The 25,013-nt window shown below is 35.5% G+C and overlaps 1 protein-coding gene across 2 annotated transcripts in view; it reads right to left on the bottom strand.

Moving 5' to 3' along the window:
• Positions 1 to 24,236, bottom strand: part of LOC135730757 (diacylglycerol kinase delta) — an 89,810-nt gene extending 65,574 nt beyond the window's left edge. For both annotated transcript variants that reach the window (XM_065248666.1, XM_065248668.1), the window contains exons 1-2: positions 24,078 to 24,236; positions 22,897 to 23,129 (exon numbers count right to left, since the gene is read on the bottom strand). In XM_065248666.1, the coding sequence (XP_065104738.1) occupies positions 22,897 to 23,073 (177 nt within the window). In that variant the 5' untranslated portion in view covers positions 23,074 to 23,129; positions 24,078 to 24,236. The remainder of the gene's footprint in view (positions 1 to 22,896; positions 23,130 to 24,077) is intronic.
• Positions 24,237 to 25,013: the final 777 nt, after the last annotated feature.

Raw genomic sequence — 25,013 nt, 5'->3', positions numbered from 1 at the left:
GACCCTTTGTTAAACATGTGATGCTACAATCAAAGCAAAAGTGATGAGTCATCCCGCAACAAAGGCAAGCACAAATGTTTATATACTCTGATGCTACTTTATCAGCTAACATGAGCTGGTAAGTTTCATAACTTGATATAACTTACTATATAAGCCAAAATAAACCAGCGAGGTCCTGTACTGATTGCCCGAGTAACTTAAATACATTATAAGATTGATAATAAGTGTACAATTTCACTGTCCTCACATTTAATCAAGTATGCTGTAGTGTATTTAATGTAAAGAGGGATGCATGACGGAAGAAATGTAGTGCACTTGTGAGATAGTCGTGTTACGTACTACATGTGTTGAATTAATCTTTCAAATGAACAACTTCACGTTTTTAAATGCATTATCATATTTCTGTTAGTGTAATTTTAGTTTACTGGAATTTTTTAAATATTAAAATTATATCTTTTTTAGGATAGGCCTATATAAGAATATTTGGTAACACTTTACAATAAGGTTCATTAGTTAACAGTAGTTAATGTATTAACCAACTTCAACAAACCATGAGTAATACATTTGTTGCATTATTTATTCATCTTTGTTAATGTTAGTTAATAAAAATGTAAGCTTTAATTGTTTGTTCATGTTAGTTCAGAGTGCATTGACTAATGTTAACAAGATTTTAATAAAGTATTAGTAATTGTTGAAATTAACATTAACAATGATGAATAAATGCTGTATAAGTGCAGTTAATTATTAGTTCATGTTAACTAATGTAGCTAACTAATGTTAACTAATGAACCTTATTGTAAAGTGTTACCATATATTTATATCACAAAGTTAGGCTATATATTTTTCAGCATGGCACATTCAAGTACACAATGACACTAGACTAAAATTAAATGGGTTTAAATTAAATTTAATGTAGATTTCTAGACTAAAATCTCATGGCATTTAGTTGAATAAAATTAGACTAAAACTAAATCAATTCAGATGACAAAAATATGACTAAAACTAAATAAAATTTGAGTCAAAAGACTATGACTATGTTTAATCTGTGTTTGTTCTGCCAGGTCAAAATTTTGAGGTGTTTGATTTCTTTTCTATATTAGGAAATAAAACCTCATAAATAAACTTTCTTAGTTTTCACTGCCCGGACCTACAATGTCTCTTTGTGTTGAATACTTGTGCATCTTTGAGACAACATTCAGTACGAGTAAAAATACTTGAGTACTTTTAAATTGGGTTACTTTAATACTTTTACTCAAGTCGTATTTAAATTGGTGACTTGTAACTTGTAGTGGAGTAATTTTTACAGTAAGGAATTTGTACTTTTACTCAAGTATGGCTTTAAGCTACTCTTTACACCTCTGCATTGACTTAACATTTAAATCACTCGCGCTTGACGCCTTTACCACGGCTGATGTAAACGCAGCATAAGACAACAAAATTCCAATCCACTTCAAATGTTAAGTAGTATACTGAGCTAATGTTACTGTGTAAAATTAAAAGATACAATGTTAGCTACAGATCTTTGAATTCATGCCTGGCTGCCAAACCTCTTTCTCACCGCGGTGATAAATGCGCACCATCTCCCTTTCTTTTAGAAAACCAATTTTTTTATTTTCCACAAGGTATTTGTTCCAAAGATATAAGATTTTTTAAGCGGATAAAAAATGAGAACTATATTGTATGGTGGAAGAGCACTTAGTTTCCAGCGCACAGTAACATCATCACTCCTGACTACTCCCTGTCTCACTCAAACTTCCAACAATATTACTGTGCCAGAGGTCGAAGTGCTACAAACTAAGTACTCTTCCGCCAAACAATATAGTTCTCATTTTTATCCACTTAAAAAAACGCCATGTTTTATTTTGTTTCAGCATACTTAATAGGGAAAACATGGAAGTGTTTGGTGGCTTCTAAATTCATACCTGCTTGGATCCTACGGAATGAATGGGGCAAGGCTAAATGCTAATACATTCATGATGCGGCGTACAAAGTTAAAGTGCCCGCAATCAAAAAGATAGGTATGTATTAATTCGTCTAAGTTGAGGTAAGAACATAGTAAAATATCGAAAAACGGTGGTGTTTTCCTTTAACTTCGGTTTTGTTGTACTCTTAGCATTTAAATTTTTTTTGTGTTGTCCCAATGCTATCTCATGGAAATTTCTACATATTTACAAGGTGGGTAATTCGTATACATTTTTGTATGATTTGCTTTTGACCTTTTGACATTGGGGTTAGGGGTGGGGTTTTCATTATTGTTTTTTTTAAGATAATCGTATCTTGTGAAATTATTTCCAGGGGTTTAAAGCAGTGGAATTACTGTCCATACAGATCCGCACAATAAACTCTACTGCTACTTTGTATGTTTCCTATGCTTTTAAAATTAATTGACCTCTGAGATTGTTCCAGTTGACGTTTGTTGAACAGGCAACAACAACTTAATGAAGTTACACAAGTTTATAACATACAGGCTTGCATGTGAACAGCACTATATAATACCTAAAGACCAATGTGGAGCATTTACAACTTCTTACCGTGCATGCTTGTTATTGCATACTTTGCCTATGTTTGAAAATGCGGCTACGAAGAATTCCTATGTTTTAATATTATGTATATTTTTTGTTTCTAAGCACTGTGATCATACAAGAACACGATAAATGTTTGAAACATTATTTGGATGTGTGCAGTAGACTTATAGGCTGCGAGTGCAGTTGTGAAGCGACACATTTTCAAGAGGACGCGTACGCTAAACAGTAGGAGGATGAGAAGGGTCAAGTCTTACCCCAGATTTTGAATACAAGATTCGGCTTTCACAGGTCTGTAACTGAAGCACCACTCTTCTACTCTTACTGTAGATGCTTGTCTTCTGTTGGAGAGCTGCGTGTCAAAGTGCGTCGTGTAACTGACACGAGCGGCTCAAGTGTTCACAAGCAGGATGTGCTCTAACCTTTAGTACAGACCTCAGAACTGCAAATTTAATTCAAAATAAATACATACTCACACATGCACAACCACAAGACCCTCAACCTTAAACCTCCATATCTCTAGAAAAACAAATTCTTCCTGTATTACTCTTGGTCATCTTATTTCTCTTTCCCTGAGAGTTTCCTTCTATCTACTTTATTCGTTCTTTCTCTCTCCCTCTCTCGCTCTTGTTTTACATGTCTGTTCTGGATACCTGAAACCTCGTCTGTCTATCCCCCTAATCTACCTTAGATCTTAAAGGCCTCCTGTGGTACATTACACATGCATTTTAAGTGTGTGTGTGTGTACAAACCTCACCAAATTTTAGGGCCAAAAGTAAAAAAAATCCTTTTAGGGTTATCCTCATTTGTAAAAACACTACAAAAAAGAATGAATACTATAGTTTAACAAGTTTATTTCTTTATTTCTTAAAGTTAGTTTATGGGCTAACAGTATTCATAACTAGTTGCATATAAATACAATACTCTCTGGAATGTCTCCATGTCAAACATGCGTGTATATAAATGGTCGTGTAAAATCTTATTTTTGTACAGCGCTATAGCACATGTGGGTGGGAGTGTGTCTGTGGGTGTGTATGTGTGTGAGAGATGCGGCGTGATGTTTGCTCGTCTCTTTTAGCTTGGCTCTAAATAAAACTCGAAGCCATCTAGCCAACGCCTACTTTACAGTCAGTCCTCCTCTACACTATAACATGTGCATACAATACCATGCCTTATGTGACCTCCACATCAGAAAGTAACACTGTTCTGCTATAGTTTGTTCAGTTGCAATCCCACCATCTGCACAACAAGAGATGCATCCACTGTTGCAGACATGGCATCAGAAGGCCCAACAGGAGAGAAATAGACTTTTTAAGGGATTTGTTTGGAATTATACTGCTGTAGTTTGTAATAATTAACTATTTGGAGGGAAATTAAATATTAATCATTATTGTATACCTTACAGGCCTCAAACTTGACAGCAGGTAGCAGGAAGAGAAAGAGAAACAGAGTAAGAGAGTAATTGTGTGTGTATCTTGATCTAATAAGATTAGATGTTTAGATGAGATTAGTTCATCTTGGCGACATTCTCATGCCAAGCCTTCCTAAAGACAATACCATCTACTTATCTGCACTGTCCACATTTAAATAATAATAACACATACACAGTAACTCTCTATATACATGTATTTCTGGCTGGTGACCAGGATTACATTAAGAATTAAGGACAACATTGTATTAACAAAAACTGACCAGTCTTATGACAGACAGTGCTACATCATGACTGATAGGGGCAAATCAGATAATTATCTTTATACAATTGAACTTACACTAAAAATAAAGGTTATTAAAACTGTCTTTGTTGATCTGTAGAGGTTCATATAGAACCTCTTACATTCCATTTCTTAACCTTTTTTGGGCCACCAAAAATTTGCGAAATATCTTTACTGAATATATGCTAATTAACATTCTGTCTTATTAATAATAATAATAATAATAATAATAATATGGATGACATTGCATTGCTTTTTTTAAAATAGTATTATTAACTAATTAAAAAGCATGTCACTTTTAACTAGGAATGCACCAGATCCAGGATTCGGATTCGGACGAATACTGGGCTTTTTGACGGGGTTTGGGTTCGGACGAATCCTAGATTTTTTTTTCCTAGGCTTGCGCTACACTGGTCGACGTCATGCGCCCATTGATTACACACATCGGGTGCTGACGTGGAGATAAGTTTTTTTTCGGTGAGCCTTAGGGGCGGTTCACATTTCACGGACGCACCTGGAAAAACGAGCGTGTCGCACCGCATCGCTTTCATTATGCATAGGCTTATGGTAATTGTCAAAATATGTTTTTCCCACTTGTCATCCTGGCATAATGTTGCCTATCCTTTTTTTACAGTCAAAATTAAATAAAATGAAATATACACTGCTGTTGACGTTGTTTACTTCATTAATGTGTTTTACTGTGTTAATAGAATAAAGATGCGAGTAAGATTCGGTATTCGGTTTCGGACGAATCTTAAACAGTGGATTCGGTATTCGGCCGAACCCAAAAAATTTGGATTCGGTGCATCCCTACTTATAAACAAATGACAGATTTGATTTGATTGTAATATTATTATCATAGTTTCACAGGACGCAAAAAAGCTATATTGTGATTATAGGCCTAAATACTACAACCAAACTCAATATTCTATTTTTAATAAAAAAGAACTACATCTAAAATAAAATATAAAAATATTGTGTATAAAATATAAAAAATGTAAGTATTTGAATAAATTATGAGGTGAGTCTGTGAAAGGATTAGGGGTTATTTTGGGCGCTATTTTATTATAAATATAATTGTTTTATATTATTGTGTTTTATTATAGTACGTTTTGTGTAATAATGCGTTACTTTTCAGTTTTTTTAAAGTTACCGTCATATAGAGTAATGTTCCTGAGACCTTAATACTGCTGAGTAGAGCCCGTAATATTTGTATAAAAAAGTGACCGAATTTACTTAAAGGCAGGGAGCATGATCTCTGAAAGCCAATGTTGATTTTTGAAATCACCTAAACAAACACGCCCCTATACCCCAATCGAATATGGACCTTCTTTTGATAGACCCGCCCCACACATACGCAAACCAGCCAACAATGTCGGTCATAGACATGCACCTTACTGCTGATGTGTGTTTTAGTACTCAGCCTGACTCCCTTTTTCAAAGTGTTTTTCAAAAATCATGCACCCCGCCTTTAACATATAGAGAGGAATCTGGCAGCAGTGGCAGTTCACATCACTTAAGTGGCCACGCCCTTATTTATGCATCTTTAAAGGAGACATATCATGTTTAAGTACTATAATTGGGTCCCCAGTGCTTCTATCAACATAGAAAATGTGAAAACGATCAACCCAGTAACTTAGTTTTGGTAAACCATTCTCCACAAGCATGTGAAAAAAACAGTAAATGAAATTTGGCTTGTTTTGTGATGTCAGAAGGGGATAAAACCGCCCCTTAAAGTGCACCATAAAACCACGTCACTGCCATTTAATGCAGAGATCAGCTCATTTGCATTTAAAAGGACACACCCAAAATGGCACATTTTTGTTCACACTAACAAGATGGCAATATAAACATACTAGAATAAATGATCTATATGGTATTTTGAGCTAAAACTTCACATACGCACTCCTAGGACATATTTCGCTGCAAAGAAACCTTAAAGAAACTTTATTTTTAAAAGTGTACTGTACATCAAATACATTAAGTTTTATGACAGAATTTTCATTTTTTGGGTGAACTATCCCTTCGAGCATTGTTCAATATTGTTTTTTTTCTCAGCTATTCTGTTTAAATAACAATACAGCTAGTAAACTTTCTTTACTTTGTATTTTCTTTATTCCTGTTATGCATCCTTCTTGCTCATGCAGTGGCCGATAAAAGGGTGTGCATTTCATGCATTAGACACAAAAAAGGACCAAACCTTCAGCTACTTTACACCTCTCAACAACAGAGGCATTCTGGGAAACATGACCACCATGTCAAGGAACCCTGCTTGCTTTCAGTCTGTTTCCCTCATGCAGCCAAGTTTCTTTATCCCTCTCTCTCTCTCTCTCTCTTTTTGTGTGCATTTCTCAGTATTACAGTTTTATTCTTTGGGCTTGCTTCTGATGAACGTTGCAGGAAATAACAAGCACACGAAAACCATCTTCCTGCAGATCTGGCCACAGCCACAAATAGACCTGAACTAGCCTAAAATGATTGACCTGCTACTAAAGCTTACTGGAAATAGACTAAAAGAGAGAGAGAGAAAACAATACGAAACCTCTTTATGCATGAAGCCAAAAACCACTTCCTTCGTGTGTTTATGACAATGGCCCAGATATAGAAACATGCACCTCTATCTCAGGCCACAAACAGCTCAATCTCAACAACATGTCACTACTACACCGCCAGTGGGTTCAACGGTACCAACACAGCCAAATACAATTTCCGCTGTACTGTATTAGAGTAACATAAAGAGCACTAAATAAACTGAATGTCCAGATCACAAATCCAGTTTTGCAAGCATGTGAGTTTAGGATTTTAGTGTACTGTATGGGTGTGCAGATTGTTTACACTGCAGTGTGGTTTGGTGCAGTGCCGCCAATGCATGTGGTCACCTACAGTATATGACAGCTTTTATACTGGACATCAGATTTGGCAAAAGCTAGACACAGAGGAATGACCTTTGATGCTCTCTCTCTCTCTCTCTCTCCCCTAAAAACTGTACAAGTGGAGCAGAGTGACGCTGTAAAGAATGAGTCATTCATCCTTGTCCCCCCTTAAGCTTTTGGTCTGCATCAGTCTGAACACTCACCATCAAAGGCATATCTTTTTTTTGACTGCTCTGTGTCCACTAAGCCAGCGAAATACCTGTTAGTTTCTTTTTGACTCAATTTTTCAGAGCTCTTTTTTCACATAGTCAGTAGGAAGCTGATCCAGGATCTGCGTCATTTAATCCATATTGTCTTATAAGAATAACACTGAGACATGCTGTAGATCCTGAGTCATATCTGCTTCTTACTTTATTTATTTATGAACACTATTCCAGCATCTATGACTATATATTCATGGCAAGAACCAGGATATGGCCAATTCTGCCACCTAACCTGCATGTCTATAGACTGTGGGAGGATACCGGAGTTCCCGGAGTTAACCCACGCTGACACAGGGAGAATATGCAAAATTTATACAGAAAGATGAGGTTCGAACAGGGGATCTTCTTGCTGTGAGGCACTGACCTGGGATCAGACCTCCATGTGAATAAATGACTCATACTGGGAAAATCATTTCAACCATCTGTGTTCATCGATGGATCAATCTACAGATGGAGAGAGCGTGTGTGTGTGTATGCGTGCGCGCGATGGAGTGTTGTGTGTAGGGAATATGAGGTTGTTTAAAACTACATTGGTTTATAATTAAACTATACTGTAACTGTTTGTTATAAAAGGGGAACCCTCTGAAATCGTATGTCCCATAAACGCATGCTGAGCAATGTTATGTTTGAATGTCCTGACTGCATTGGGCCCCCAGGCACTTCCTATTTTGAGGACTGTGTACTAGTGTGAATCAGAACCCTCCATCTCTATTTTTAGTCCTACAAAACACTTTGAAGAAACACCTCTTTTTGAGAGTGTCAAAAGAGGAAATACAGAAGTAGACTTCCTTCCTGTTTCGGTTTTCTTCTTTTAAACCAAGCAAAGAATAGATGAAACTGAGTGGGTGTCATCTAATGTCTTTTATCTTGACTGGGAAAGAGCAGGAGATGTACTGTATGAAGCAGGCAATGTAGTTCGCTTTTATCAAATTTGTCTTCACAAAACAGATCAAGTCTCTCGAATTCTCTCAAATAATATTTATTTAAAAAGTAAAGCGAAATTGTTTGAGCAAAAACATTATTTTGGAAAGGCTAGAAACCTTTGACTGTAAAAAATTATGTCAAATCAACATATACAGTATTAAAGGGATAGTTCACCCAAAAATGAAGATTCTGTCATCATTTACTCACTCTCATGTTGTTACAAACCCGCATACATTTCTTTGTTCTGATGAACACAAAGGAAGATATTTTGAGAAATGTTTGTAACCAAACCGTTTGTGGACCCCATTTACTTCCATAGTAGGAAAAAAGAATACTATGAAAGTAAATGGGGTCCACGAATGCTTTTGTACAAACATTTCTTGAAATATCTTCCTTTGTGTTCATCAGAACAAAGAAATGTATACAGGTTTGTAACAACATGAGGGCGACTAAATGATGACAGAATTTTCATTTTTGGGTGAACTATCCCTTTAATATGTTAAATAAACAAATTAAGTTAAACAATTTAAACTTGTTTTTCAATTCTAAGTCAAAACTTAAAGGAAAACACCACCGTTTTTCAATGTTTTACTATGTTCTTACCTCAACTTAGATGAATTAATACATACCTATCTTTTCTCAATGCATGCACTTTTAATCTTTGTACAGCGTGTTGTGAATGTGTTAGCATTTAGCCTAGCCCCATTCATTCCTATGGCTCCAAACACGGATGAATTTAAAAGCCACCAAACACTTCCATGTTTTCCCTATTTAAAGACTGTTACATGAGGAGTTCCACGAGTAAGTATGGTGGCACAAAATAAAACCTTTTTTTGGAGCCATATGAATGAATTGGGCTAGGCTAAATGCTAACACATTTGCAATGCGCTGACAAAGATTAAAAGTGCATGCATTGAAAAAAAAAATTAGGTATGTATTAATTCATAAGTTGAGGTAAAAACATAGTAAAATATTGAACAATTGTGGTGTTTTCCTTTAAAATAGCAGGGTTGAATTGACTTGCAAAACCAAGTTGTTGGTAACTTCATGCTGCATTATTTTTTTTTTACAGTGTTTGTATGTGTAGTAAACATTGGTGTGGGTTTGTGGGCATGTGTATAACCTTGAATGATGCTTCTATACTGTATGACATGCACGGATGTTTCATTTAGCGAACACAAGATAACAGTTTGACCTGCATATACACCATTATCAATCATACTGCCTAGTTAGACACCCCATTTATCTTTTTTTTTACATAAAGCAAGCACACAAATGGACAAAAAAGTTTTTTATAATGATGGGAACTTCATTTTTACACCCTACCCCTTAAACCCCTAGAAGCACAAGCAGAAGTGGTGTTATTACATACAAAACCCAACCCAACCAAAAAGTCTCCATATTATCAGTTAGTTAGCAGACAAATCAGTGCTACCTGGTGTACCATGACAAGTTTCCTTTCAACTTACAGTTGCATGCGCGATAACAGACATGCTCAATGCACTGCTGCGTTGTCCTGGGCATCTGTGCTTTATAGAAACTTCAAACAGCGCTAAAAGCAACCTGCCGCATCAGTGAACCTCTGTTTCTGTGTTCACGTGTCCTCTGCTCTTTCTCTCACACACATACATGCCCTTATGAAGTGATGATGAGAGTTCTCATTATCTCTGGTGAATAAAGGATTTATAGTGTGTGTGAATTGATTGGGCACAGCAGAGTGAAAACAACATGAAAGGAAGATGACAAGAAAGAGGAAGCGTTGGCAAAAAGCATGAGTCTATGTTTTTGTGTTTAACCCATGTTATATCATTTGGTCTTTAACATAATACTTCATCTTTTTGAAAATAATATTGACAGTCAGTATTGACTGAGTGGAAATACCCAATTTAAAAAAAAAATATTAGTCAGCCATGAAGTCGCAGGTCATATGATCTCAACAAAGCGGCCTCGATGAGACGGGACCTGCTTCGTTTTACATAAAACAGCATTGAAATGACTGCAGTCCACATCAAATGCGAATATGCAGTAAGAAAGGCGTAAGACGTTTTTGTGTGAAAAGGTGTGAAACGGTCTCTCTCTATCTCTCTTCCTGTCTTGCTCTATGACAGACGCTCTGTCCGTCAGTTTTGTTATTTAAATGCTCCACAGTCTTCATGTCCCCTCGGTACCTCTAGACAAACCAAAAATCCTTCAGGCCTCTGCCAGGCCCTTCTTCTTATTCCCTCTGTTTCCCTCTCTCTTTCCTCTCTTCTCCCTCTCCGCTCCATTGCCTTAATGGACTGTCAAGTCAATGATGTATGATGCTTTTCTAATTAGGTTTTCAAGTTCAACCCGGAAAAGAAAGAGGGATGAGCAGAAGAAGAAAGAGAAAGTGAATAGGGAAGAGAGATAAATGAGAGGGGCGCTATAAGGTGAAGGCGGTAATGAAAACAAAAGCGATACACATGAGAAAAGTGCAACAAAAAGAATCAAGGTCTTTTGGGTTAAAAGAGGGAAACAAAATCGGAGCGATTCTTACAAACAATCAAATGCATCATTGCAATCATTATTTCTGGTTGCAATAATGCATATTTTCATTTTGTCTTCATTTTTGTTTAGTTTAGTTGAACCAAAAGACTTTAATACCCATCCTGTCTCTTGATCATTAAAAGGGTGCTGATGCCAGTGCCCCCACATGCATTAAAATGTATTCTTACACTCTTATAAAACAGCAAAACTTTAGATTTTTAGGAAGAATCAGATTAATCCATGAGTTTCTGTTCACTGTTACAGTTCCCTCTCTGTCAACCTCCTACTGTCTCACTGTCTGGCTTTATAGTACTGAGTTAAAGGCTCTCTTATTCTTTAGGGACCTGCAGAATCCACCGGAACAGAACATCAATACAAAATGGTTTAAAGTCAAAATGGGTTTAAAGATGAGAGACAGACATACCGGCTAACCTTTTTCTCCAATTACGCTTACCTAATTAAAGACAAATCAGTTAATATAACATATTTAGCTCATATAACAGTCTTATGTAAATCAGGGTGTTTTTGTAGTGACTTGTAGTGTGTGTGTTTGTTTCTGAAACAGGAAATAACCCTACAAATTTCAAAAAAGAAGTCCACTTAATGCTTTTAAGTTGGTCAGTGGATAATATTCAGTCAGCTAGTTTCAAATGTCTGTAAATGGAAAAAGGAAAGCAGCAGAGGAGGACAGTAGTTTCTTCTTAAGCACATTTTGTACATTATCAGTGTTTTTCTTTGTAAAACATATTTAAATTTATTCAAGAGCAAAATATTATACTTTTACTCAATTAAATTTCAGAAATACAAGTTGTTTTTTTACATTTAATACTTAAGTACAAAAGTAAAAAATCTAGTACTTTCTTACTGAACTTTTAAAGAGCACTATTTTCATTGCTAAAAAGAGCTGTTGAAACTAAAAACAACCTGCACTGTCATATCTTAAAATACCTCAGTGCCCTTTGTTTTGCCTCAAAATAAACAAAAGTAATGTTTTAGTAAGGCATGTTTTTTTTTTTTTTTTTTTTAAACAAGAAGAACAAACCTTTATTGAAGGATTTTACTCATGCTGTTTTTATAACAGAGGGGAGCAGGAGGACATATTATGAAGCATGCAAATATGTAAATCATGGTCTAGTTATGCCACTGGATTTTCAGCTGTTATGTCATGAGTGCATTAGGCCATCAGTGCCAGATGGATATTTAACTGAATGTGTCATACTGCACAGTAAGTGTAGACCCAGCTGCTAATCTATAAGTTTCGTTTACAGAGAGTTTAGGCACAATTACAATCATGCTTTTACACATCAATTTGACACTCTTTTTTTTATATTATTATAAGTGCAGACATACAACAAATAGTTAAGTAGTAAACTACGAAAACATAACAGACAACAAAAACAACAATTGTGACAATGATTTGTTCTGCTCAATGATATAGTAAATAAATGAATAATAAATTAAACGGAAATATAGATGATAATATTGTTATGAAGCAATGATAATAAGCAAAATAATAATAATAAGACAAAAAAATTGTAATAATAATTTAAACAGATAATAATACATATTTGGGTAGTATTAATAATAATAATAATAAATATAATATCATGTATATTATGTCATAATAGTATTTACAATAATAATGGTAATACCAATGATAATTCTAGGGATTGTTATGGTTTTAGGATAGATTTTTTCCTAATCCCATTATAATAACTTAATAATAATAAATAATAAACAATGATTATTATTAATGATTATTATTAATAGTAATGATCATTATTAATAGCAATAACAGTAACAATACTGACAACAATCAATATAATATTATATAAAATGATGGTGATGATATTAACATTTTGTAAAAAACAGCGATAGTATTAGTATTAATAATAATAATAATAATAATAATAATAATAATAATAATAATAATAATAACACCAACAACTACATTAACAACATCAATAGCACACATACCCAACACATAACACACCAATCCAAACTTCTGTATCAGTGTTTGTTTCTGTTTCTTTTTGATTCATGATAAAATGATTAATTGTATATGTAAATATGTCCAAGCTAAGGTGGTGCATTAAAAGAAAGATGTGGTGCATCAAAATCAGCATGTGGTGCATTAAAATCAAGGGTGGTATGTGTTGGGTACTAGATTTAGTTATATTTATGTATTTTAATTATGTTTATTTAATTTTGTTTTATAATATTTAAATCGCTACTTATACAAAATAAAAATATCATCCCAACACATTTCAATACCTCTATGTTATGAACAATAATATCACTATTACTATTAATAATAATAATAACAATAATAATAATACAAAAAAAACAGTAATAACAATAATAATCATAATAATATCAATCATAAGTGAACTAGGATGGGTGTGTTATCAGCATTAATAAGAACAATAATAATGGTTTCAAAATTAATTATAATGGTTTCAAATACAACAATAATAATAATAATAATAATTATAATATGAAAAGATAAAAAAATAGATAAGTAAATAAATGCATAATGTTTTTTGATAATAGTAACAATAATAGTATTAATAACAATAATAAAAAGTAGAAAATACATGATTATTAAGATAAATGTGTTATCAACATTGACAATAATAATAATAAAATAAAAATTTGTAATAGCTGAATGAGATCTGATCTAGATGGTTGTTGTTCCGAAATATAGTTGTAATGTGTGTGTTAGTAAGGCATGTTTGTTAAAACTAGTTATATTTCCTATCTTCCGATCGATCGGCCGCCGATCGTAATCGGCCGATAACGGCATTAAATGACGCGATCGGCACTCGCTAAATTTGCCGATCTCATGAGCCGATCTTTCTGTTTACTTTTGTCATCATAGCGTTCCTGATACGGCTGCAATTAGTGACCATTTTACACAGTGGGAGCATTTTGTAACCCATTGCTCATGTGTGACGTGCACATTTGAATTTCTCTCTCTGCCTTTACAGAGATATGCGCATTTTCTATGAGGACGCGCTCCGGTCCTCAGCACTATGCGTCTTCACATCCCTATCAAACAGCGTATACAACACATATCTATCGCAGACAATTGCATCCTCATGCCGAAAGTTTATTACTTGCATTCGTTTTAAAGTTTTGAAGGTTTAAACTTCCATTTTCCTCACAGCTGCTCTTGTTTGCGGACACCCGCCGCACGCATACACAGCAGACGGTCATCAGTGCACGTGAAGAGAACGATCTCTCCCACGTCTTAAAGCTACAGTATCCTAACTCATCTCTCAATAAAATTACTCTCTGCTCATGAGTGAAGAACTGTTGTATTTCATACGAATGCGTGTATTTTTAATTCATACAGTAAAGACTGTGAAGTGTTTAATTTTCATTACTTTTAACAGACATAATAAACCTTTTTAAAGGCATATTACAGTACATTTCTCTTTGCAAGAAGAAATATTTGTTGTGCTTATTTATTTGATTCTCTATGAAAACAATAATATACCTAATTTATAGTTAGTTTCATTTCTATGGTTTGCACCATTTTCATGGTGCAAACTCTGCAAGATTATAGATAAAAGATTCCCATTCCACTGCCATTTTGTGATCGGCACTGATCGGCGATCGGCAGATCATGATCTTGGTGATCGGTGATCGGCCCCAAAAATGCTGATCGGAGGATCTCTTATATTTCCTAATTAAACTGAGGCACCCCATCATTTTCCACATACCGGACATTTGTGTAGCTCCAGACTTCCCTGTCTTGTACAAAAATGTCCCTGATTGGCCAGCTTATCTATATGCTGTGATTGACCTGAATATCTCTGACACCGGTCGGAAAAGTGACGCTCGCTACCTGCAATGTTTACAGGAGTTAGTTTACAGGCTGTGAGTCCGAAGCAGGAGGAATTATGATAATGTCGGTCTTGTCTATATCAACAATCCCTGAAAGTAAACTAAAGTGTTTGTTGTAGTTCAAGAACAAAGATTTACGTTAGAGACGATAACTGAAGTTTACTTTGGGGTTTGTTCCTTTTGCATATCATTAACATGTACACATACACAATTACACACCAAAGGAAATGTAAAATCCTGAATCAGGCCATAGGTGCCCTTTAACTTCTACTTACTTTTACTTGACTAAAAGTAAAAAAAAAAAACGTAATTAGGTATTAAATGAAATTTAATGAAATGTAGTGGGAAAATTATAATACTATGCTTTAGAATGTAGTGCAGTAAAAGATTTCCAAAGTAAACTTGTACTTGAGTAGTAATAAAAATTCACTGTCCTTTGAATAACAGGGGCTAACAAAAATGTAAACTTGGTAAGTTTACTTAAGTGTTCCTAAGACTTGGTTACAGCTGTATTCCTTCAGTCATGATTTCATTACATGCGTCTGACATACAATAACAGGTGACACCAGAAAACAGGCCTTGACTATTCAACAAAGGCTGTGAAATGTCTTGTCACACCAGCCATTACACAGCCATTAGAGGTGGGTTGTTCTCTCAGTCACCATATAAAGTCACCTTCCGGGAAAAACACAGGGTCATTCCTGGATATATGATACTGTCCGTTTTCTCGTATAATACAACAGGGGATTTGCAGGCACACACTGACACTTGACCACTTTCTTGGGATGACTCTGTTTTCAAGACAATGCGTGAAGGTCTGTGTTTAGTATGATCCTCAAGATTACTCAAATAGTACTCTACCACTCAGAAGTCCATGTAACTTACAGTATCACAATCACAAAGAACATGGCCTGAATTGTCTAGATTTTACAAAAGTTGCTACAGTCTGGTAAGGGGAAGTTCCTGAATTCAGAGCCACTAAAACAGCTTCAACAGCAAAAGCAGTTTACAAGCTTGCTTATGGTGTACAGTCAATAAATGCTGCTGTGAGTCCAGTCTTTTAAGTCATTTAATGTTCTCATTCCTGACATCTTTATCCCATAAAGCAGTGCTTCCCAAATTCCGGTCCTCAAGGACCCCCTTCCAAAACGTTTTAGATGTTTCCTTATTTAAAACACCTGATTTAAAGGAATAGTCTACTCATTTTCAATATTAAAATATGTTATTACCTTAACTAAGAAGAGTTGATACATCCCTCTATCATCTGTGTGCGTGCACGTAAGCACTGGAGCGCGCTGCGACACTTCGATAGCATTTAGCTTAGCCCCATTCATTCAGTGGTACCACTCAAAGATAAAGTTAGAAGTGACCAAACACATCAACGTTTTTCCTATTTAAGACGAGTAGTTATACGAGCAAGTTTGGTGGTACAAAATAAAACGTATCGCTTTTCTAAGCGGATTTAAAAGAGAAACTATATTGTTGTATGGCGGAATAGCACTTTTTGGAGTACTTCGACTCGCCTGAAAAATCCGCTCCCCTTCTCCCTCTCATAATGGGAGAGGGAGGGTGTTACTGCGCCGAGTCGAAGTACTTCCATAAGTGCTATTACGCCATACAATATAGTTCCTCTTTTAAATCCGCTTAGAAAAGCGCTTTATTTTGCACCACCAAACTTGCTCGTAAACATGTCTCCCTAACAAGCTGATGAGTTAAATAAGGAGACATCTTTTTTGCCGATTTTGAGATTTTTTCGACGGATTAAATGTCCAGGTTTATTTCCGTATACAGTATGCTTCACATATCTAAATGGCCAGAGAAAAGTTGTGTAATCATGTCATCTGATTTTCACGTATATCCATTTGGTGTCAAAGCTGTCAATCACGCCGCTAGTGACAAAATTACGGTAGGACTGTGCAAACAAAGTATCTGTCTAGCATTACCATGTCAGTGTACTGTTCATAGTTTGCAAGAGACATTTAATAAATGTATAATTAATATTAAATAAACTAAGGGTATTTAATAAACTAAGACGTAGGTTATTTAATAAACTGAGCGTATTCATCTGTCGATATGAAACGCGACTTGGCCATTCTAATTAATGATCGGAAGAACGCATATCGACCACCGTTACTGTAAAATATGCACGTATGTCCATTTAAACTCAATTTTGGTCAAATGTGGATTATATCATTACACTGGCAAGAATATGGTTACATGTAAAGATGCCGTACCAGGTATGACAACGCTACATTCAACTACTTTTGAAACTTCCTGAGTTGATGTGAGTTTCATCGGGCAGCGACAATATATATCTCTATATGTCCTATTCATAATTACTGTATTTTGAAAATACATAAATTATATAAATGTCTTTATCCAGTCATAGCACAAACATCATTATGCATATGTTTTGTTGAATATATTTTTACAGTTCCCCACTGCACAGTCAGTTGCACTTTTCACTTCTCTTTTCTCATTTCATGCTTTCTATCTTTTTCCATCAGAAGGTTGTTTTTCACAATGTTTTATTTAGCCCTTGACTAAATGTTGCTTCATCCTTCAATCATGTAAAGTCATGCTACTGTATGTTTCTTGTTTCTCATTTTGACACCACCGTAATCTCTCTTGCATTTATTTCCAACTGGGGTCCTTAAATAATTGCTTTTGTAACTTTTATTTTTTTTGTAATATTCTTTTTAGCGGATAAAATATATTTTTGTTTATGAAGTCAGATTTATTTTGTAGTGAAAATTTTAAAAATTCTGCACACCGGCCTGTTTTGCCTGACAAATAGCATCACTTTCCTGTTTGATTCATTGCCATAAGGACGAATGGCTTATTTGTTGTCTTGGATTTTTTGAATGCCTACTGTTGGCTCAAAACAAATGGATTCACAATGAATATACATACTCTACAACTAAACTCAAACTAAAGCCAAAATAACACACATACATACTTCAGCTCAAAAGTCTTTTCTACCCTTGGACACGAAGAAGAATGGGGTCATCTTACACAAAGACAGTATCGACACTGATAGATTAGATCCTCAAAGCCCTCATCTGTTATAGCATCACTCTTGCTGTCTCTTTTATACAAACCATACAGGATGGGATCCCACAATGCAATGCACTCAGACACTTCATTTAATTTTAAATAACAATAGAGAAAAACTCTTTTTTTTTTCATTTTAAAAATATCCCAAGTAGTATCTTATGATTTGGGTTAGGTCAATTGTGGGTTACATCAATGGGAAGTCCCCATTTAGATTGCAAACATGCCTGTGTGCAGCGATGTTATTATTAACTCATGTGGTCAGCTTAGTTACACATCTAGTGTAATCTGACATTTTATATATATGGACATTTAGATTTAAACTGAAAGCAGTTCAAAGTACTCTGGTATCTTAAAATAAATGTTTACCTTAATCAAATACATCAATACATCAATCAATTAATCAATTTTAATGGCTCACACTGTCTGGGACACATTCTAAACATGTTTAAATGTCAATGTGTGCAAGCGAACAACGCATAAAAAATGAATTCAGTCGGGCTGAAATGACATGCCGCACTTAATAATGTTTAACAGGGTTTAACAAGAATGCTAATTAAGGGGAAATCACTAATGAGCGAGAGGAGGAAACATGCGGTGTTTGCTAACACACACACACATCAGGCAAGTTTTGAATGTCAAATTTTACTAAGCAGCATTAGCATGTGATTTGTCTCAATCTGCAGTCAGTCTAATTCATATTGCACACAAACATAAAAAATGCTGATTGAATCAGTACTGTACATTTGATTGGCTAGCTTCATACAACTTTAAAGTAAAGATGCACAGGTTTTTCTTATTACCCAGAAACAAATGTACGAGGTAGCAGCTGTTACAACGAGGGCTTTATGAGAAGAAGAAAGAATTAATAATAACCTGTTGTAATAAACTTTGTAAGGTATGTAACATTAAATCTTTGCTTAAAATTTTACGTTTTATTTAAAGTGCACCTATTTCATTGCTAAAAACAGTGTTATTTTGTGTATTTGGTATAATACAATGTGTTCGCGTGGTTTATGGTTTAAAAACCACATTATTTTCCACATATCGTAAATTTTTGTAACTCCAGATTTCCCTCTCTACCTCAAATGCCTTGATTTTGTACAAAACTTATCGATTTCAAAAGCGCTGTGTTCCTGATTGGCCAGCTTAGTACGTTGTGATTGGCTTGAATACATCTGACGTCAGCCGGAAATATGACGCTCCTTGCCATGTTTGAAAGATTCGCTCACAATGCAATGCTAACAGGAGTTAACTTACAAGCTTAGTTCGAAGCGGGGGGAATTATGATAATGTCGGTCTTTTCTACATCACCAATCCCAGGAAGTAAACTGTTGCCTACAATCCGTGTGTTTATTGTAGTCCAAGAAAAGAGATTCATGTTGAACGATAACTCGCATCATCGTTTACTACATCATCGGATTTGTACCTTTTGCATATCGTTAACATGCACTAATACACACTTACTTGTACTGTCTTTCCTGAGCTGTTTTGGCGCTGAATAACCTGCAGTGTGGGCCAGACTTTATGTTTATCATCAAATGTCTGGCTACAATGTTTTATACAAGTGGTTCTCAACTGCAGTCTTCAGGCCCCCCCTCCCAGAATGTTTAATGCCGCGTTCCATGTAACCTGTGACCCGTAAATCACGACTTCAAAACCACGACTCTGAACTGAACTCATCGTTCTAGTACGAGTTCATCGGTGGGAAGTCACGGGTTTGACTGCCGTTCCACTGCACTTTCACGGGTAAAAGGTTGGAAAAACACGGGTTAAAGGCTGCCTGGAACGCGTATTCCCAGTTCTGAGTGGTAAGTCTTGGATTAGATGTCTCCTTAAATGAAACACTGATTCCAATCATCAGGCTACTACATCCTAGTGCTGTTCAAATCCTCAGAGCTAAATGAAGGAGAATATATTTTAATATTGACCTACATCTACAATAATCTGCTATGTGCTTGCACACTTTCAGAAAGGAATTTTGTTTACATGTCAAAAAAACTAAAATCGACTAAAGTTAAACAAAAGTTTTTCTTTGACCTTTTACACTCTTAAGAAAAATGGTTCTTCAAAGGTTCTGAAACGACGGTAAAGGTTATATATAGAACCATAGCTTACTCAGGAACCCTTTTTTTGCTGAAATGGTTCTTTGTCTTCGCAAAAGGGTTCTTCAGTTCCCGCCTTTCTTGATTTTAAATTTTGATTTTATTTGCCTGCAGACTAACACCACAAACAGGTAAAAGGGTAAATGAATCATCATTTACTGTTATTAACATGTTTTGCAGTTCTGTTTTTAAACCGTTAAACCTTATAAAGTGCTGAAAATTAAAAAGTGCATAAATAATAAAAATATTATAAAACCTGACTGCTAATAAATGAAAGGTTCTTCATAGCACCACTGAGGTTCTATGTAGCACTTTTCAATGCAAGGTTCTATATAGAACCATCTAAAAAATGGTCCTATATAGTACCAAAAAGGGTGCTGTCATTGTTACGAGCTGAAGAACCTTTATTTGGTACTATATAGAACCATTTTTCTTAAGAGTGTACATGAAACGTAAAAATGATCAAATCTGTCTAGCATGTCTGTCAAACATTAAAGTATAAGTGATCATCATCATTGTCGACTATGAGTAAAGTTCCCCACTGCACAGTCAGTTGCACTTTTCACTTCTCTTTTCAAATTTTTTCATGCTTTCAATATTTTTCCATCATCAGAGAAGGTTGTTTTTAAAAATTTTAAGAATGTTTTATTCAGCCCTTGACTAAATTTTGCTTTATCATTTAATGTGTGAACAGTAATTTTCAAGATGTTTTGACATGTTTTAGTGAAGACACTGTTTAAATAAATTGAAGTGTTAACTTTACTAACATCTATGTAATAACCTGATTTACAGTAATAAGATCCGCTTTATTGGTTTGCTGATACTGACTAATAGTAATATCCTGCCAATTTCATCAACTACACTATAAAAAATTGAAAATTTGTCAAATCAATCATTTTTAAGTTAATATAGCATAAAAATATAAGTTAAACAACTTCTACTAGTTTTTATAAGTTAAGTCAGTCAACTATTCACAGGTCAAAACTTAAAACATTACATTAAAATGACTTGCAAAACAAAGTTGTTTTAACTTCATGCTGCATTTTTTTACAGTGTAGTGAAGATAAACGTTACATACTTTTGCTGATTTGGAATCAGGTTTAGTGTACTACCACTACACATTCTTAAAAATGATGTCAAATCAACATATATGTTACAGTACTTTAACCTAACAAATTAAGATAAAAACAATTTCAGCTTGTTTTACAACTTATCACATATCATAACTTAAAATAAGAGGTTGAATTGGCTTTTCAAACTAAGTTTGTTCCAAACTCTTCATGCTGCATTTTTTTATGATTTAAAAATTGCATGCACAAAACCAGCAAAAGGTAAAGGGAGGTGAAATGCTCAAGTATATTATCTGGAGATAAGAGTTGTCTCAGCTGATCTGCAATCTGTTTTAAAAGTAATTAGCCAACAAAACTAAAATCATGTTATGGCAATGCACTTGAGAATTTACTGCAGTATATATTTAAAAAATAAAACAGAAACTAAAAAAACTATTGTTCAAATAAGACCAAACAAACAGCGTCAGACGAATGCAAAGTTTATCTTTAACCTTTGTCCTTGTTACAGTTCATAGCCTTTAAAACAGAAGGCCACACATTTTATCACTTACATTTAACACCTAAGATCCCGCATGGGTTAAAGGTCACCTGACACACACAAACTGAATTGTTGGCGGTGGGAAGTACAGGTGAGACACACCTAATTCTGTTTTGCCTGCAGGGCTGGTTGCCAAGTCTCATTCTTACAAAACAAACATATCTCTTAAATTACAGAATCATGTTTCAACAATTTCTGTGAATTCTGTCCTTCAAACTAAAATTGGAGTATCACTGTTATATTTTGCAGTAGTGCATGTCAGGTAAAACAGTTATATACAGTCAAACATGTGTCAACTTCACAATGAAGATAATGAGATTTTAACAGCAAAAACTAAACTAAAAGTTGTCGCATTTTATTGCCAGGCAACATGTTGGCCAAATAAAGTTGGACAGTGGTTTGATATTTTGGTAACATGATACAATTGTTAATGCATTAGTTAACATGAACTTACACTGAACACTCCTACATATTAAATAATCAGTTAGTTTATGTTATAGCATTTAATAGCCTAATACATTTTTTTTAAATCAATAGTTGTAATATTGCTAGGATGCATATAATAGGCTGTTTATTGTCACATTAGATTGTGACTCACCCATAGTGTTTCTCAAATACTGTAGATGTGTCCTCTTTCAAACTGCCTGCTTAACAATCCTGCACTTCTCATTATATCACAATGCAACACACAGCTAACAGTTTTAACAAGGCCATGTGAGGAATCAAGGGTCAGCAAAGCACTCAAAACAGCACAGTGCATATAAAACAGACTACTGTACTACTACACCAAATCGCCCTTATTCACAGAAAACGTATAAGAACAAAATCACGAAGAAGGGAAGAAGCTACTTGATATACTTTTTAAAATCAAGATTAAATATGTGCATCTAGTTTACAGGCTAGATGCAGTTATGTGCAGTGTAACAATCTTGCTAATGACTGTTTCATATCCTGCTGCCTTTCAGGGATAAACATTAGTTCAAACTGACATTGATATTGTACATACACAGTACTAGTCATAGCATGCCAAGTATTGACGCAAGGCTAATCCACGAGCAACTGTCCCCTGGATCAATATGTATTGCCGCCATAATTCCAAATGTGTGTGTACATGTGTGTATGGGAAGTGAGCCTTTCAGTGTGCATGAATCTAAAAATTGGAATTTCCAAATAATTATATATTTTTTAACAAATTTGCATATAAAACTAGTTGCAAAAAAGGATAATTGCTGGATAATTTTTTGTTGGAATACAAATTTAACAGCATTATTGGTTGCACTTTACACTATATGTGCTAAAAAACTACATACTGTATGATCAGTTTAAGAGTTTGTACCTAATTACAAAGTTACACAGAAAGAAGCTACATTGTAACAATAATGTAAAATAAAGTGCTATTGCGGCTATTTGGCCAAAACAGTGAGCAAAATGTGCACTTGATGTGTAAATTCTTGTCTTATGGTCCTACATCTTACCTTGGCACGGATCTGACCGGAGGTGGACACTTTTCGGATGAGTTTGTGCGAGGTCTCCTCGGGCTCCCCGTCGCTGTCCGACGATTCGTCACCCGGCTCGGCTTGAGCGTCCGGAGAAGTGAGAGACTCCCGCGGCTCCCGGACGTAAAGGACGTTTGGATTGAGCTTCGAGGCCATCACTGTGCACGTGCACGATTTTCACAGCACCCGTCTCCTCTCTTGCCAATTCAAATCTGAAAAAGGTAAAACATACTGATCAAAAGCGAGTAACAGTACTAGATTTCATCTTCTGCTTTCATTTTCCTGCCAGATGCCAGTACACCGTTCAGTTCCTCTATAATAAACGTGCTGCTGGGGCCAATAAAGGGAACAACCGTACAAACTGAAAGACGGGCAACAGGCGATTATTTCTCCGTTGTGCACAATAGGATTATACAGACGATGAAGGCCATTTAGCGCTACGAATCGATATAAACCCGACCTGGCATAATCCACAGATGCTCGCTGTCACTGACTGTTGCGCGCGCGTATTCACGGACAGCTGCGTATTCGCTGCGCTCTGAATCATTCAGTTTGGCTCCATAACATTATATCAGCTTTCTCGCTAGTAGCCTAATAATCGACTTGACTCGTGCCTTTACATATCTGCAAGATGTCTTCTGCGTTTGTTAAATTCAATTCTTTCATCGGACTCGAGCTGTATCTTCAATAAACCTAAAATAACAACCTGATGCCGCGCATCTATTCCATCGGTTTAACAAACCGCGTCGCTTTGCGGAGCAATAAAGAGAGGTCAAAAAAAGAGGCTTTAAGGAACAAATAATCGCAGACGTGAAACTGGCGTTGGATTTGAAGAGATTATATTTACAGAGCCACGTCTCTGACTCAGAACAAGCAGCTTGTTTTCTTGTCTCTCCAGGCTAAACAGCCGTGTTGAAAGCAGCATTTATATTATTATATATGCAACATGAACTCATCGCGACTTCGCTCTTGCAGCAATCATGTCATTTAACCGAATCTGTTAATGATTTCATTCATTTGATGCTCTAGGCGTCCTATAGCGGCGCGCGGCCATCACTTTTTCAATAGGCAAATAATAAGACTCAACTGTCACAAGCACGATTCACTCTGCATGTGTGGTAGCCATCAAAGGAAATGTGGACGTGGATGTTGCGTTTTACCTCTTTGGTGCAGTGTGTGGCTCCCGGTGACCCCTGTGTGTGTTCTTGTTGCTCTTGTGTGTGTTTCTCGCAGCAGCGCCGTTAGATGCTGTCAAACGTGCTCCTGTCGCGCACATACGCGCGTGTACGCTTAGCATCGGATAAGATTTGAATCGAATGGGAGGGGTGGACTACAGCGAGAGAGCTTCTGTGTCAGCACATCTGGAGGGCTTTGCCAACAAATCTCTGACAATTTCGTGAAATGAATTAACTACATTTTTATTCATTCCATTACAGTTATTTATACTGTACATATAGCCTATCGATATAATGCGTCATCAGCAGGCAGTACGCTAGTTTAGGTTGAAGTAGGAAGAGGGATCTTTGCAGAAGAAATATGTGACTTGTTGCTGCATGTCGTTTTGAATGGCATTAGTGGGACCATTCAGGAGTTCGGTCTAAGCTAATAACAGTCGAGGTCCTTTATTCTCTGCATGTTTTGAGTATAAACAAAAATGACTTTCCAGAGTTATTGCGGCACATTTCAAGACATTTTAACATACTGGGCATCAAATTTGTTAAATTAATTTATTTCATTTTGTGTATGAAATGTCTCTAAATATAGTCATATCCATATAGGCATGTAATATGTCCATGCCAAGGACTAAGTCATTTTTTCAACCTCAGGTAGGCTATTAAACTATTTAATGAACGCCTCAGCTGACTTCCACACTGTATTACAGAATACGAATACCATCTGTACTACATTATTTCACTTCATTTGAATGGAATTCAACTAAAATGAACTATTTTGGTGTGAATTTAACTTCATGGCATATTTAGATCACCCACCAGTAACAGTGCTTTAAAGATGTGTGCTTAATTCTATGAATGATCATATTTCCCTGGCATATTTACCATTTAAGTCAATATTTTATTTACATCGGGACGACTAAT

Source organism: Paramisgurnus dabryanus, chromosome 2 (assembly GCF_030506205.2).
Source record: "Paramisgurnus dabryanus chromosome 2, PD_genome_1.1, whole genome shotgun sequence".
NCBI classification, from domain to species: Eukaryota; Metazoa; Chordata; class Actinopteri; order Cypriniformes; family Cobitidae; genus Paramisgurnus; species Paramisgurnus dabryanus.
The sequence above is the reverse complement of the archived record's forward strand: the minus strand, read 5'-3'. Positions and strand labels throughout refer to the sequence as shown.